We start from the raw sequence: 14,762 nt of genomic DNA, 5'->3' as shown, positions 1-14,762 counted from the left end.
CATCATCATCATCATCATCATCATCGTCATCATCATCATCGTCATCATCGTCATCATCATCGTCATCAATATCATCATCATAGCAAGTTGTTTATTTACATGCTAGTGTTGTGTGTACAGAACCCATGGTTCTCTGTCTTCATCAAAATTTACACTGCAGTTTAGGTCTATCAAATGGTCATCCAACACAAACCAAATGCCATAAACAGCAGTAGATCCACTTTAGAACTTAGGGAAAGTGCGAACAAGAGATTTTTTGTTTCAGATACAGTATACAAAGCAGAGGGCATTTGGAAGCAAAGAACATATTTGTTTTTTTTTATAAGCGGTTCCCCTGGAGGTAGTGTTCTGTACCCATCTTTTTAAATGTAGAGAGCAGAAAAGAGCAGAAAACTGAGCAGAAAACTGTGTAGACGCACTATAGCCCATACCTTTACACTTTCTCTTTAAAAACAGGGCAATCCAAAAACCACACTTCTCTCTGATTTCAGATTTTTTTTTCAGCACACAACCCATCATTTGTCAGGAACTGAGTGACATTCACCAATCGCGAATGGCAGAATCTATTGAATACATATGAAATGAATGAGAATGCATCATATTTGATCTAACCCATCACTTTCTCAATACATGTACATGTTTTGGATCTTCTATACACCCAAAATGGTCATCAGGGAATGTTACACATAATAGAATAAAAAGCTGCATGCATGCAGATACAGTACTATGCACCCTTCCTTCTAAGCTTAGCTACCGATTTACAGAATGCCATCTAACTCCAGATCAGCTTTATTGACTCTGTCTGATACGATGCAAGTTGACAATGTAAGCTGTAAGTGTTTATAATTTGCCCGAGAAGTACCTGCAGCCAAAGAGACCCAGTGTTTCTGTGTTGTGTTGAGATAGAGAGACATGATATTCCTCTGTGGCTCACTGACCTCCTCTCCTCTGAATCCTGTCCTTTTCCTTGTGCTGGTTGGCCGGATAGACGCAGACAGAGCTCAGAAACACGGCATGGATGAGTTTATCTCCGCTAACCCCTGTAGCTTTGACCACGCCTCGCTGTTTGAGATCGTGCAGCGGCTCACGTTGGACCATAGGCTCAATGACACCTTCTGCTGCTTGGTGAGTGTTCTTAACCCTACTGTGAAATAAGGAGGAGTTGGTGACGCTGTTATGTCTTCTTCAAATACTGTGTGAGTGTTCAATGTTCCCCTAGCTGTGGTAGTTGTGATAGAGCATATTGTTTAAGTCCTAAACTCCCCCTTCTCTGATGCATAGGGATGGTTCAGCCCCGGCCAGGTCTTTGTCCTAGACGAGTACTGTGCCAGGAATGGAGTCAGGGGTTGTCACAGACATCTGTGTTACCTGGGAGACCTGCTGGAGAGGTCAGACAACGGGAACATGATCGACCCCACACTGCTCCACTACAGCTTTGCTTTCTGCGCCTCTCATGTCCACGGGAACAGGTACGAGCTGATCCCCTCCCTTCAATACTTATAGGAGTTATTATGGTCTGAGTGTAAAGAGTTGACTCATCAGAATCTCAGTCACACACCCAAAGGTCGAGGAGGAACTGGCCATAATGAGAAGTGAAAAGGGCCTAAGTCATCGGAGCATCTTGTCCCATAGCTTTATGATTTTTCCATTTTTATGTCTCTGTGTGTCATATTCTGTTTCTTATATATAATTTTAGATTTGTATCTTCTTATAATTTGCATTTTCATCTTTAAAAAAAATCTGTTATGTATTGTGTTATCTGTTATGTATTTTCTTGGTTTTGTATGTCTTTCTCTTTTTCCTTTTGTTTTGTTGCCATAGTTTCATAATGTCAATGTTGCTCATCCTCCCATGCATCCCCATAAAGTCAGAGAGGGCAGCAGTTACTGCGGGCCACTGATGGGTTCTGAGGGCCCCTTGGCCCCTAAGAGCTCCCAGATCTCAGAATCAGGGCCTGGCTCTAAACGGAGAAACAAAATGAAGTTTAGAAAAAAAAAGGATTCCAAATCTCAGCTCACGCAAGAGCCCAAAAGGTAAGATACTGTACATGATTGTCGGTATATACAGAAGGAAAGTCACAGTTAACAAGCTGAAGAATATTATACGGTTCAGTCTCACACACAAGCTATCACTCCTGCAATTGTTGTATTCCTCCAGTTGGACGCATATGAGCTTCTCTGTGACCTTGTAATTCATGGAGGTGAAGCTCTGTTTGTACATGTCTGTGTGCTTTGCAGGCCAGATGGACTGGGCACAGTGAAGGTGGATGAGAAAGAGCGCTTTGAAGAAATCAAAGAGCGGTTGCGTCTGATCCTGGAAAACCAGATCACACACTTCAGGTGACTGCAAGCCACCCGCCTCATGCTGTTCTATTGTTCTCTTCCTCACTGTTATCCCAATCCAGTGTTATTTCATTGTGATTCTATTTTGCCCTGTAGATATTGCTTCCCATTCGGCCGTCCTGAGGGAGCGCTAAAGGCCACTTTGTCTCTGCTGGAGAGGGTTTGTTACCTTAATGAAATCTTTTGCTTGAGAGAAACTTGCCAGTTAATAAATCTGTCACAGCTCATTCCTCATACTGTATATTCGAAAAAAGAAAAGAAAATGAAACCCATTTTGGAAGGCTTGTTCCTACCTCATCCTCAGGTCCTGATGAAGGACATTGTAACTCCAGTTCCACAAGAGGAAGTGAAAGGAGTCATTCGCAAATGTCTGGAGCAGGCTGCTCAGCTCAACTACCAACGGATCACAGAATATGCTCAAATTGAAGGTAACTAGCTTGCGACATGCATTGCAAACACACATTCAATATGCAATAGGACAGCTGCCAAGGAATTTGTTGTTGTTGATATTTTGCTTGATATAATTATTATCTGAATAACTGAGCTAAGAAGACTTAGCAATACTGATAAGACTTTGAAACCTGCAACTGATATTATTATTGTGATGATGATGCTGATTAATCAATTATTGTATCAATATACTGTAGGGATTTCGCAGTTGCTGTTGGAGTATTTCAGATACAGTGTTCTATTTATTCGCGTTACGGTATCTACAGTTTTAGTTGTGTTTAGTCATGGTGTCAGTCTTGGTGACTTCTGAGTCATTTGAAGGCACAAAGAAATGACTGTTTATCCTTCATTGCCATTCTGCTCTCTTGGAAATTATACAGTATATTGGGAAATATTTGTAAATTTCTTTTAAAAACAAGATGTTAAGAAAAGCCACTATGATGATTTTTGACTTTTTTTTACCTTGGATGCACGTCTCCCCTTTTCACATGAACTGAATATGTGTATATTAACCACATCAACGCTATGTGACAGGTTGTCAGGTTTGTCACTTGTCCTAGCCAATAAACTCTCCCATTTGTTTCAGGCCTGCTTTAGCTGTGTGGTGCTCTGTAGGTCAAGTTGGCTTTTTTTGTAGAGGTGTGTAAGTAAAAATGCATTCAAATCCAAATCCAAAGCCCTGAGGTCTGTTTTGCTGGCCCCACTATACCGTGACTCTTCAAGCTGTGTCCTGGACTCATGGCATGTGGTGATTTGACAGTAAAGTCCATCTGCAGTACTGTATGTTCAGATCTCCTCCAGTGAACCTTCCCTTTGGCCCCACATCAGATTCTACCTCTTAGACACCTCTGATTCCACCAACTAACTCCACCCCCTCTTGAACTCTCCTAACTGGCTCTGCCCCTCTCTCTCTCCTGCCAAATGAACACCTGGTCCTCCTTATCCTCCCCCTCTCTCCCCCTCTTCCTGGGGACCACTTTCCTCCTCTCTCTGTCCCTCTGTCTGCTCTGCTCTTCCCCTCCTCTCTACTCTCCAGTTATTGGCTTCGTCACTTCTATCACTACGACTGCTTGTTGTGATAAGTAGCGTTGAAGGCAATGCAAAAGAATGCTGGGATTGAACACCGACAACCCAGCATCTGTCACCTGCATGTGCTGCTAAATATGATGGAAAGGTTTTTCCTTATAGGCATGGGACTACCCATTTTGTAGAACACATTTACAATCACATTACATCTTAGCGTGCCTTTTATTGCTTGGAAAACTACCATTGTGTTTTCGGACAAATCTATGTATTGTAGTCAAATCTATGTATTGTAGTCAAATCTCCGTATTGTAAAACTTAATGTATTGTAGTCAATGCCTAGAAAGAAATACCTCAGGGTGCGAAAGATACTAAGGTTTTCATTCCTTACTATCTTAAAGCCATACTAAGTGAACTTATTTCCCTCTGTCCTTGTGATGCTCCTGGTCCAATATCAAGACTCTATCCCTGTAGTGGTGAGAAACTAATCATTGGACCTCCAGCAGTCCAATCCCAATACTCACCTGGACAGTCCTCTTCCAGACCTTTAATCTTTCCGCTTCTTACCCCAGCCTCTTGCATGCCCCAATCCTCTTTTGTAGGGAAAAAGAGGGAAATGTATGAGCACCCTGTCTTCTGCTTGGCGTCACAAGTGATGGATTTAACCATCCGTGAGTACCTTCCTCATCCTCTCCTCAGTCTCTCCTCCCTCTTCCCACACTCCTTCACCATGTCCTCCCCCTCTTCCCTCACTCCCCCTCACTGATATCCACTCCTCTGTCCCTCTGTGCTTTTTTATTTGTCGCTCATGTCTGTGAGAGCGAGTGGAGAGAGCTGTGGAGCTCTGCAGTAGAGCAGTCAGGGACCTCTACCATCTGTCTGTAGTGAACATGAATGAGCAGCCTGGTCTGTAAGCTTCTTTCTTTTGGTTGGACACCCATGCCTGTGACTTGAATGCATTTTTACTTTGCTTCTGTGTTATCTCCTTCAGTCGTCTGATCATGTGTCAGTGGTGCGCTGTGCGGGACAGGTATGATATTTCACTGCGACACCAGAGGCAGTAGAGCAGCAGCTGCTGGCAGAGCTACAGTACGAGGAGGACAGGATTGGGTGTATGCATACAGAGTTCCTATACGTGTTTTAACTCAACTCAACTCACCACCAGTGTGTCCTGTCTTTGATTATGGCAGCTGTTCTATGTCTTACTTGTTATAGAAGTCTAAGCTTTGTCTGTTTGTTGAAAACATCTTCTTGTCGCTTTTTGCTTTTGAATTTTCCTTAGGCCAGTGTTTCAGTGTTTCTGTACTTATGTTTGTTGAGTTTTGTCAATGATGTTGTCTATCGACTAGCTACCGAACTTCCTTGGCGTTCTGGAATGTTTCCGACGAGTTCTCTCTCAATGCTTGAGGGTCAGATGGAGATGAATTACAGCTTTTCATGCAAAATTGAATATAACCCTAGAGTGTGTTAATCCTAAATATCTCCTTTTTATCTCCTTTTCTCTCTTTTTCTCTCTCTCAAGTTGAGAAAGATCAAAAGGATCCAAAGGATCCAGGTGAAGCCCTGTTTGACTTATGGCTCAGCCTCAATACACACCGGAACCTAGATACACACAAACTGTAAACACACAAACACACACACACACACACACACACAAACACACACACACACACACACATACGGTACTGCATAAACTCTCCAATTTCCTTCATGTCTTGGCATGTTCTGTCAAAACTGCTCCAACATTTAGGACACAAATATTTAGGGAAATTGTATTACTTTATAACATCAGGGTTGGGCACAATTCCATCTCTATACCAGTCATTTCAGGAAATTAATTAGCATTCAACTAATGAACTGAAGAGTCCTCATAGAATGTTTACTTTAGGTGAAAGCTTTCGTGAATGACATTATGTTCAATTACTTTCCTGACACCATGACAAATAGAATGAATAAAGGAAATTAAATGATCTATCATTTAATAAAGCAATACAATCTCTCATAAATATGTGCATAAAGTGTAGCATCTCCAATGTGTTGAAGCAAAACAATGCAATAAATTGCCTTGAAATATCTTCAACATGACATACAGTAGGTTAATGGCTGTTAGTATACAGATACATCATTTGTAAAATTATGGGCTATTTTAGATAATTGGCCTGCAGCATATCAATACAAATTGCCAGATTTGTGCCCTCAGGGCTGTGGAACAGAGGAACATTACAGGATTATTGTCATGGACCTCTATGATGATACTTGTATGTTTCACATCCTGTATAACAGTTGAACACATTGGATATGGGTGAAGTATGATATATTTGACTATGATAATTCCTCCTTATCATGATGGTCATTATCATTACTTCAGGCTGCCTTATGTAGTTCCAGGATCCAGTAGCCTCTACATCAGGTTGAACCAGGACTCCTGTGCCATTCCTTGGGTTAACGGCACTGCATGACATCTATTCAGACATGTGATCAATGCTCTGTGCTTTAGGGTACTCCTTAGCATGGCCACATGTGTGTAATACATAATCACACAACACAACACAACACAACACAACACAACACAACACAACACAACACAACACAACACAACACAACACAACACGACTATCTGTGCTGATAAAGTAGCCCAATACAATGCAGGTCACATCAGGGCTAAGCATATACCTCTGTCTTTATTCACTATTCACTGACACTTCTTATGCTTTAATGCTTCTACTTTGGCATTAGCCTGATAACAGTACATTAGAGACCCCTGGAGATCAATAGTGACTTGACATCAATATGAAACTAAACATAGTTATATGTATAAAGTATAAGGTAGACAAATATCAGTGGTAAATGACCATTATCTCTGTACAGTTCTATGTACAGTTCAATGTGCTTTTCATTTCAAATTCGTTTGAGCCATTCAATTCAATGTTCTGATGTCTTTGCCATTTTGCCACATATGCTCTAATGTTCTGGTGACCTCATTTCACCACATTCAACTGTCTACAGTCATTTTATGTCAGCAGCATATATATATATATATAAAGCACACATATTGCTGCTTAGTTAGACTTAATTCCCAGCCGTGTCTGTGACAAACACACAATTTAAAAAAGCCCAGCAACAGCCTTAGGTGTACATCATTTTGCATGATGAGTATAACAACTCTTTATTTTCTCTGTGATTATTAATCAATTCTACCTGTGTTGTCTAATATCTCCTCATACTGACTGTTCACACTGCACCAGTTCACATTGTGTGCATGCTTTAGGTGTCATATCATCTCTAGAACTAGTGGTCTGTGTGCCTGCTATTCTACCAATACTCACTGGACAGTCACCCAAAGGGTCAAAAAACAGTTTTGGGGATATTGCCCTATATTCTTACATGTTTACATGTATTTGACTGTGGTGAGAACCCAAACCATAAAAAAAAGCCCTCTATATAGAGGAGTTAAAGATTTAGGTGAGAAATTCTATTTATAAGAGATAAAACCGTCCCAGCATACCCCTCTGTGCTTGACTAACCCCCACCCCCCCCCTCACCCTCATCCTTCTGCTTCAGAGAACGTAGGCCGCTTAGTCACGCCTGCCAAAAAGCTGGAGGAGACTATTCGCCTGGCGGAGTTAGTCATAGAGGTCCTCCAGCAGAACCAGGAACACCATGCGGAGGTGAGTGGGTAACCCCTCCTCTCCTCCTCCCCAGAGCTCTCTCCCTCTCTCCTCTCACTTATACCTGAGGCACACCTTGGGCATGCATGGAGGTAGTTGTTTCCTGACACTTTAAACATTTATCTATAAAGCTGTCTTTGTGTATGGGTAACGAAACAAAGGTATTTTTCAGACATAGAAGCGCCTTAATGGGAGCTAAATAAAGCATGTTAACATTGTACCAGTGCACTATTTTTGACAGGCCTATTAAAGTGGAGTGTGGGGATATGTGCAGTTTCCCCCACTACTTCATAATTCATGGCTCAGTGGTGCAATGTTACATAAACCATTGGTTGCCTTGAAAGATGGTTATGCCTTTTTGATTTTAGCTCAGTATGCACAGTAGAAAACGGTACAGTTTAGGTAGTTAGTAGGTAGTATCTAGGTTAGGTAATAATAACTAATGCATGCTCATTCAATGTTTACAAATTTGAATTGTTGCGATCTTCCTTTTGTTCGTAGAAACAACACTAAATAGCTTTACTGTATTTGCTATAAGAACAAACTAATAGAAAAGCATGATGAGCATGTACAGTATAGATGCTAAGATCTAGAGGTGATCCAATGTGATCTTAAGATATGCAGATAAGCAGATTTATTCTATCTCTCTGAATATGCTTGACAGGCGGCAGTCACAAGTTCTGGAGATCAATCGGTACAGTATCATTATTTCTCTTTCTCTTCAGTCCCATCACAAACCTCCTCCCTATCGCATGTGGGCCACTGAGGCAAGGGGCGCCCCCTAGTGTAGGGCAGAAGGGATAGAGAGGGAAGGGTGGGTGTGTTGGCGCAGAAACAACAGCAAACATTTTAAAAGCAAAATCGGCTACACAACATAATGTGATCACATAGCATGTCCATTGGGCCATAATAAATAATCCTCGCTACCAGCATGCTGAAGTGATTAAACCCAGGGTGTATGCTCTGTGTGGTTCTTAGGGTTGAATACCACCATGAACATGTGTTTCTCCCCCTTCTCATCCAACCTTAAGTCGGTGTTCACGGTTCACACTCTGAGTTTAGAACATCTTTCTCCTCCTCCATCTCTCTGCTGTCCCGTCAAAGAATTGTTCCCAAACCTTGTAAAAAAAATGCCTGATAGAAACATTACTGTCCTGTCCATCTCCCTCTGCTCTTATTGTTCATACGATCGGTGATCGTCCCAGCAGGGGAAAGAGGTATGTGGTGAAGTTGAATGAGACCTTCCCCTAACCCTGTAATGGTTTGTGCATGTCCGGTAGATGATGCACCCCCCCCCCCCCCCCCTCCCCTCCCCTCAGCTTTGGTACAAGACTGCTCCCTGGGGACTGTTGCACTGTAGCCTCTCTGGCTGAGCACTGGGTGTGCTGTAGAGGCCTGGGCCTTGCCTGACTCTGTCCCTCCACCGTCATCAAAGGATGGAACCCAAATAGCATTTCAGCTCTGCCTTGCCCCAGTTTCCCTCTGCCCATTTGCCCCTCCCTGGAATCGTATACCCCATCCCTACCCTCTCCCTGAGTCCACTCTCTCTTTCCCTGTGTTTGATGGAGCACAGCTTTGTTTGCTGCCTGTACTGTAACACTAACGCTGGTACTGTATAGCATTGTAAATGTTGGGGGTAGGGTGGGCAGGTAAGTGGGCAGGTAAGTGAGGGCTTGACTACTCTGAGTTACTTCCCCCTGTCAGATGTTTGTCGGGGTTAGTGATTCCTACGATATGAATAACAAAGCATGCAGCATAATGGGAAGGATTAAGCTTTTCACAGTTTAATCAGTCCCCTCTCTTGAGTATAACAAATGTCAGTCAATAATGAGCTAACAAGCCAAGCCAAGACTGCTAGCACAGCAGCAACTTCAGCAGAGGCAGAGGGGTCAACACATCTATGGGTACACCTCCCTCCATGCCTCCGGCTACGCCAAAATGATTGGGGCAACTCAGCGCAAGTACATTGGTGTAGCCATTATATTCCCCTCTGGAGATCTTGTGGTAGAGATGCTATGTGCTGCAGTCTTAGATGTGCCTATACTGTAACATGGCAAAGTGCATGGACTTGAATCACATTCACATCTACTGAGGTGTGTTGGTATGACAACGATGTGAATGGTGGAAACCCAGTCTCCTACCTGGAGAGCAAAGCATGGTGGGAGTTCCACGTCTGCATGAGAAAGGCGCCCCGCCCCGGCTGTAACTCCCTTTCAATCTATAGATGAATAGGACCAAATATTGACACTCATCATTATGCTTTTATTGGCTTTGTGTATAGATATACAATGACATGCTTCTTAAGTGATGGGAGGCTAAGGTTTAAAGAACCCCATCCCTAATGTCTTCACCAGCCAAAATGGATTCTGGATTGGTTGCTCTCAAGAGCAAGAGCACATACAGTAGTGCTCCTCAATGGGCCCAGACCACTATCACTTCATTACACTGCATACTTTACACTCACACATCATACAGTACTCTGAGGACAGTAGTTGACAGGGGTAGTAGTCCACACACATTTCCTTTTAGAGTAGATGTATTCTCAGTATTACATTTTTACATCAAATGAATCATCTCACACTAATAGTAAAGTCCACAGAAATGTGCAAGCATTAAATAACAATGGAATGGTGTTATTACATGAGATATCTTTTATACAGTCACATCCCACCACCTCCTTTTATTTGACCTAATCTGAATGTGGGTTGATCTTCTAGGTATTTCTCTGCTAACCTGTAACTAAACACCAACTACATTGTACAGTACACCCACACACAATATCAGTCTGCAATGCTCTGCTCGTGTTTGGTTTGTAGTCTTCCCAATATAACCGTATGTTAAAGCTCTGATAAGCTCCAGTGCGTTTGTGTTCCTACACACTCTCCTTCTTCTTCTCTGTCCTGCCTGTGCTGCTCTGTCCACACACCATGACCAGGGTTTCTGTTCACACCCATCCTTGCTGTCTCTCTAGGCCTTTGCCTGGTGGTCAGACCTCATGACGGAACATGCTGAGACCTTCCTGGCCCTGTACGCCCTGGACATGGACGCTGCCCTGGAAATCCAGTCTCCTGAGAGCTGGGACAGCTTCCCTCTCTTCCAGCTGCTCAATGACTTCCTGCGGACTGACTGTAAGTTCCTGCTCTGCTCTTCCTGTGTCAGATAGTGACCCACCCCCACACACAAATACTTTCACATGCACACTTTGGGTTCCTGCCACTCTCAGAAGGTTATAGGATAATATCAATAACATCACTAATGTCTGTCTCTCTGTCTCTCTGTGTGTCTCTCTCTCTCTCTCTCTCTCTCTCTATCTCTGTCTCTCTCTCTCTCTCTCTCTCTCCCTTCTGTGCAGATCACCTGTGCAATGGGAAGTTCCACAAACACCTGCAGGACCTCTATGCTCCTCTTGTGGTTAGATATGTGGATCTGATGGAGTCCTCCATCGCACAGTCAATTCACAGGGGCTTTGAGCGCGAGTCGTGGGAGCCTGTAAAGTAAGGGACATTCCTCTCAGTACCTGAGCTGTAGGATGGTTGGAGAGGCCAGGCCTTTATCCAGAGGAGAGAAACCACTCCTAGGAGGCTACAATATGACAAATACAACAGCTTTACTTTTGACAGCATCACAGTCACACCTACTGTAGGCTACATTTTAAGAGATAGATCATAGATAAATAAGTGAAACCTTCTATTTAGAGACTTAAATGAGAATATTACATATTATTAAAGACAGACATTGCTTGGAAGTATCATATGTGTGCAGTATTCTAGAAGTGTCAAATCTGGGGCTCTTGCCCAGTTTTCCCCATAGTACCACAGGGTCTTTAGTTCAGGTCAACACCAGATATTTCCATCTTTGTGTTTTGTGGACTAACCCTCATAGTGTGTGCTTTGAATCGTCGCCAGGGAGAGAAGGTCTCCATTCTATTGTGTTGCTGAGTTGCTATTTTGTCAGTCGTAACTAATATGCTTATTGATTTCTCATGCCTTTCACGTTTGTTTTGCTTTCTTTATAAAGGAAAAACTCCATAAGGGGCCTCATAAGCTCAATGAAAAAACAACCTCGTCTAGACTATAGATATGTTTATATTTGTTAAAGATGATTTTGCTGCTTTGTCTTACTTCCGTTTTTTTAAATGTATGTCTCTCATGTGTGCCTATTCTAAATGTAAGTCCTCCTCTTATATGTGCTTAAGACGACTACTGCTTTTATAATTGTTGGTCTTGTTTATGTGTGCTATCTATGTGTCTGAAATTGATATGTTTCATGTGTGACTTCTTCTTGTTTTTTGGATTAATTACTTTTTAAATTAATTTAATTACTTCACATGGCTTTCTGCAACGCCTACATTACCACTGTTATGGATTCTTTTTTTTCTTTTTGTCTGTCTCTTCTGCAGGAGTTTAACAAGTAATCTGCCCAATGTGAATCTACCAAATGTCAACCTCCAAATTCCCAAAGTACCAAATCTGCCAGTGCCAGTAGCAGGACTATCAGTTAACCTTCCACAAATGCCTAGCTTTTCCACCCCGTCATGGATGGCTGCTATATATGACTCTGAGTGTGTATTCAACTAGTTCACCTGAGACTTACTGCATAAGAAAATGCTGCCTTGGTATGAAGATGCCCCCTAGCTTCAGGTTATTGACTATAGAAAACAATCAAATAGCAATCTTTATCAAAGATCTGGTGATCCCAGTCCCAGTGTAATTCAAGATGTTTTTCTAAAAACACAGTGCAACTAAACACCTAGGAATACCTCTGTTTTAGTGTTTTGCACAAAAAAGCAGTGTACAGTAACAACACCACAGCGATACTGCGGTCTTTACCGGTCCAATCATGTTCATGCCAAGGGCACTGCAAGGGGGTTAGTGTAGATAGAGTTGTCTGTTTTTTAAATGAGCAGCTGATAGCTTCTCATTGTTCCTCAACATGCATGCTGTTGAGCTGTGAGGTACAGAGATACAAGTCCAACCTAAACCAGTTCTCATGGGACATGACCAATTTGAACACCATTGCAAACAGTGGAAATGTAACAATCTGGAAGTCCTTATCGTTGTTAAATGTGTATCTCTCCACCTCCCTCCCCCAGTTTTCATACTTGCACTAGCTATAGAGAATAGTTAGAACTGTGCTCATGAAAAGTTGACTGTACCACTGATTGCTTAATGAGGGTACAGTTGAACATCCCATCAGCACCCTGTATGAATACTGCTGGTCCTGTGTCCATCTTTGGACTCAACCTTTCTTCCCAGTAGCCAGTTTGATTGGGCGGGTGGTGGGCTGGTGGTCAGAGGGCGGGACGGGGAGGGTGGTGGGTGGAGTCTCCATGTTGTTGTAAGTCTCTCAGTGCATCGTTTGTTCAATGCTCTGAAGCAACCACTACTTGAGTGCAGCTGGCATCCAAGGCAGTAGAGACCTGCCCCTTTCCTATCTGTCATCTCTTCCCCTTCCCCCTTCCCCCTGTTCCCTGCATCCCCATCCCAGTCAGCTGTGCTCGGGATGGCACCCTCCCTTAGCCAGACCTGCATGGTGTGTTTGACATCTACAGTAGGACACCCACCAGCCTGGGGACATGGGCGATGAAAGAGGACCTGTCCTGCTTGGGCTTGACATCTTTGATTGATCATCTGCAGCCACAACACATTATATTCAAAGGAGATGCATTGTACAGCAACTCAAAATCATGGCCATATTTTCAGACACGCCCTCTCTCACTGTCCCATTTCCCTTTCCTGTATAGACAGTGTGATAGAGATCTGCAGTGGCTAACCTGCATGAACCCACTCCACACCTGAGGGTTGATAATCATGCAATCTAGCATGGTTATTGATTTGTTACAGACCACCCTGTCCTCTTATTTTTCCCATGTACTGACTGTCCAAGTACTTGAACTGATCATTGGTGAAGTTCTGATAGACATTAGTCTGGAACAGTCAGTCTATGGTCAGAATAAAGGCTCCTGTGTTGAGGTGTGGGGGACCAGCACCCTCCTCTGCACCTGCCCACCCCTGTCCAATCAGGTCATCTTTGGCCTCTGACCTCTGTGTTTTGCTCGCCGGCAGTAATGGCTCTGGGACGACGGAGGACCTCTTCTGGAAGCTGGAAGCTCTGCAGACCTTCATCAGGGACCTACACTGGCCAGAGGATGAGTTTGCCAAGCACCTAGAGAACCGCATGAAGCTCATGTCCAGCGACATGATTGAGAACTGCGTCAAACGGTGTGTGTGTGCGTGTGTGCCTGTGTGTGTGTGTGTGTGTGTGTGTGTGTGTGTGTGAATATGTGAGAGAGAGATAGATAGAGAGAGAGAGAGAGAGAGAGAGAGAGAGAGAGAGAGAGAGAGAGAGTATGTATAAGCCTCACCTCTTTCTCATTCACAGACACTTCAGTTGTATCTGTTGGTGAGAGAGACTGGGTTTGAGTGACTATCAGCCAGCATATTTTACACTGTATCCTAAAGATCCTCCACTCATATTGCAGCACTAGGATGGCATTTGAGTCCAAGCTGACCAAGAGCAGCAGGTCTACTGACTTCCGCATCTCCCCGTCTATATGCACCATGTACAATGTGATGGTGGATGCCAAGGACCAGTCAGCCAAGCTGTGCGCCATGGAGATGGGGCAGGAGGTACACTCTTTACCAGGGCTTAGACCTTAGCTATTCTGCAGGAATCTACGTTTTCATTTGATTTCATTGGATTTGTATGTCAGATAATCACAAAGGAAAATGTATGAAATTGTTGTTGAACATTAATAGTGTAATGTGACATGTTAATGAATTGCGTGTGTTCCTTTCCTTATTTCAGAAACAGTACCATACTCAAATAGATGAGCTAATTGAGGAGAGTGTGAAGGACATGATCTCCCTCCTGGTGGCAAAGGTACATTCACTCCTCTTTGTACTTGGATGTACAGTACAGTTTTTCCTCACTATATATGACCTAAAAACAAAACGATGATATGAAGAGTTGATGAGGTGATTTCTGGCCTTGATGAATGTTGTTGGTGTGTTTATGTCTCATTTCTCAGTTTGTGGTCATTCTCGAGAGCCTGCTGGCTAAGATCTCCAGATACGACGAAGGCACTCTCTTCTCCTCTTTCCTGTCGTTCACGGTAAAATCTTTTTTAATAAATATCATGTATACCACTCAATATCATGTAATTGTTATTGATTCTAGTGATACTGATGATGCAATTCTCATCCCTTTGTCACAATTTGTTTCTGATTTCAGGTGAAAGCTGCTTCAAAGTATGTGGATGTCCCTGTAAGTGTGATGC

The 14,762-nt window shown here is 43.0% G+C and overlaps 1 protein-coding gene across 5 annotated transcripts in view; it reads left to right on the top strand.

The window, feature by feature from the left end:
• cadpsb (Ca2+-dependent activator protein for secretion b) overlaps positions 1-14,762 on the top strand; it is a gene marked incomplete at its 5' end in the record, with an annotated part of 65,131 nt that overhangs the window by 44,150 nt on the left and 6,219 nt on the right. The window contains 15 exons of one of the 5 annotated variants that reach the window (XM_083668765.1): positions 989-1,125; positions 1,282-1,469; positions 2,238-2,339; positions 2,439-2,502; positions 2,647-2,770; positions 4,418-4,486; positions 5,338-5,370; positions 7,377-7,483; positions 10,455-10,611; positions 10,836-10,977; positions 13,549-13,704; positions 13,965-14,112; positions 14,291-14,365; positions 14,514-14,597; positions 14,717-14,749. In XM_083668765.1, coding sequence (XP_083524891.1) covers positions 989-1,125; positions 1,282-1,469; positions 2,238-2,339; positions 2,439-2,502; positions 2,647-2,770; positions 4,418-4,486; positions 5,338-5,370; positions 7,377-7,483; positions 10,455-10,611; positions 10,836-10,977; positions 13,549-13,704; positions 13,965-14,112; positions 14,291-14,365; positions 14,514-14,597; positions 14,717-14,749 — 1,619 coding nt within the window. Of the gene's footprint in view, positions 1-988; positions 1,126-1,281; positions 1,470-2,237; positions 2,340-2,438; positions 2,503-2,646; positions 2,771-4,417; positions 4,487-5,337; positions 5,371-7,376; positions 7,484-10,454; positions 10,612-10,835; positions 10,978-11,882; positions 12,045-13,548; positions 13,705-13,964; positions 14,113-14,290; positions 14,366-14,513; positions 14,598-14,716; positions 14,750-14,762 lie in introns of all 5 variants that reach the window. The other 4 variants (XM_083668764.1, XM_083668766.1, XM_083668768.1 and 1 more) reach the window with 4 other exon arrangements.

The sequence above is a fragment of the Argentina silus genome (assembly GCF_951799395.1).
Source record: "Argentina silus genome assembly, chromosome: 4".
Classification (NCBI taxonomy): domain Eukaryota; kingdom Metazoa; phylum Chordata; class Actinopteri; order Argentiniformes; family Argentinidae; genus Argentina; species Argentina silus.
The sequence above is the reverse complement of the archived record's forward strand: the minus strand, read 5'-3'. Positions and strand labels throughout refer to the sequence as shown.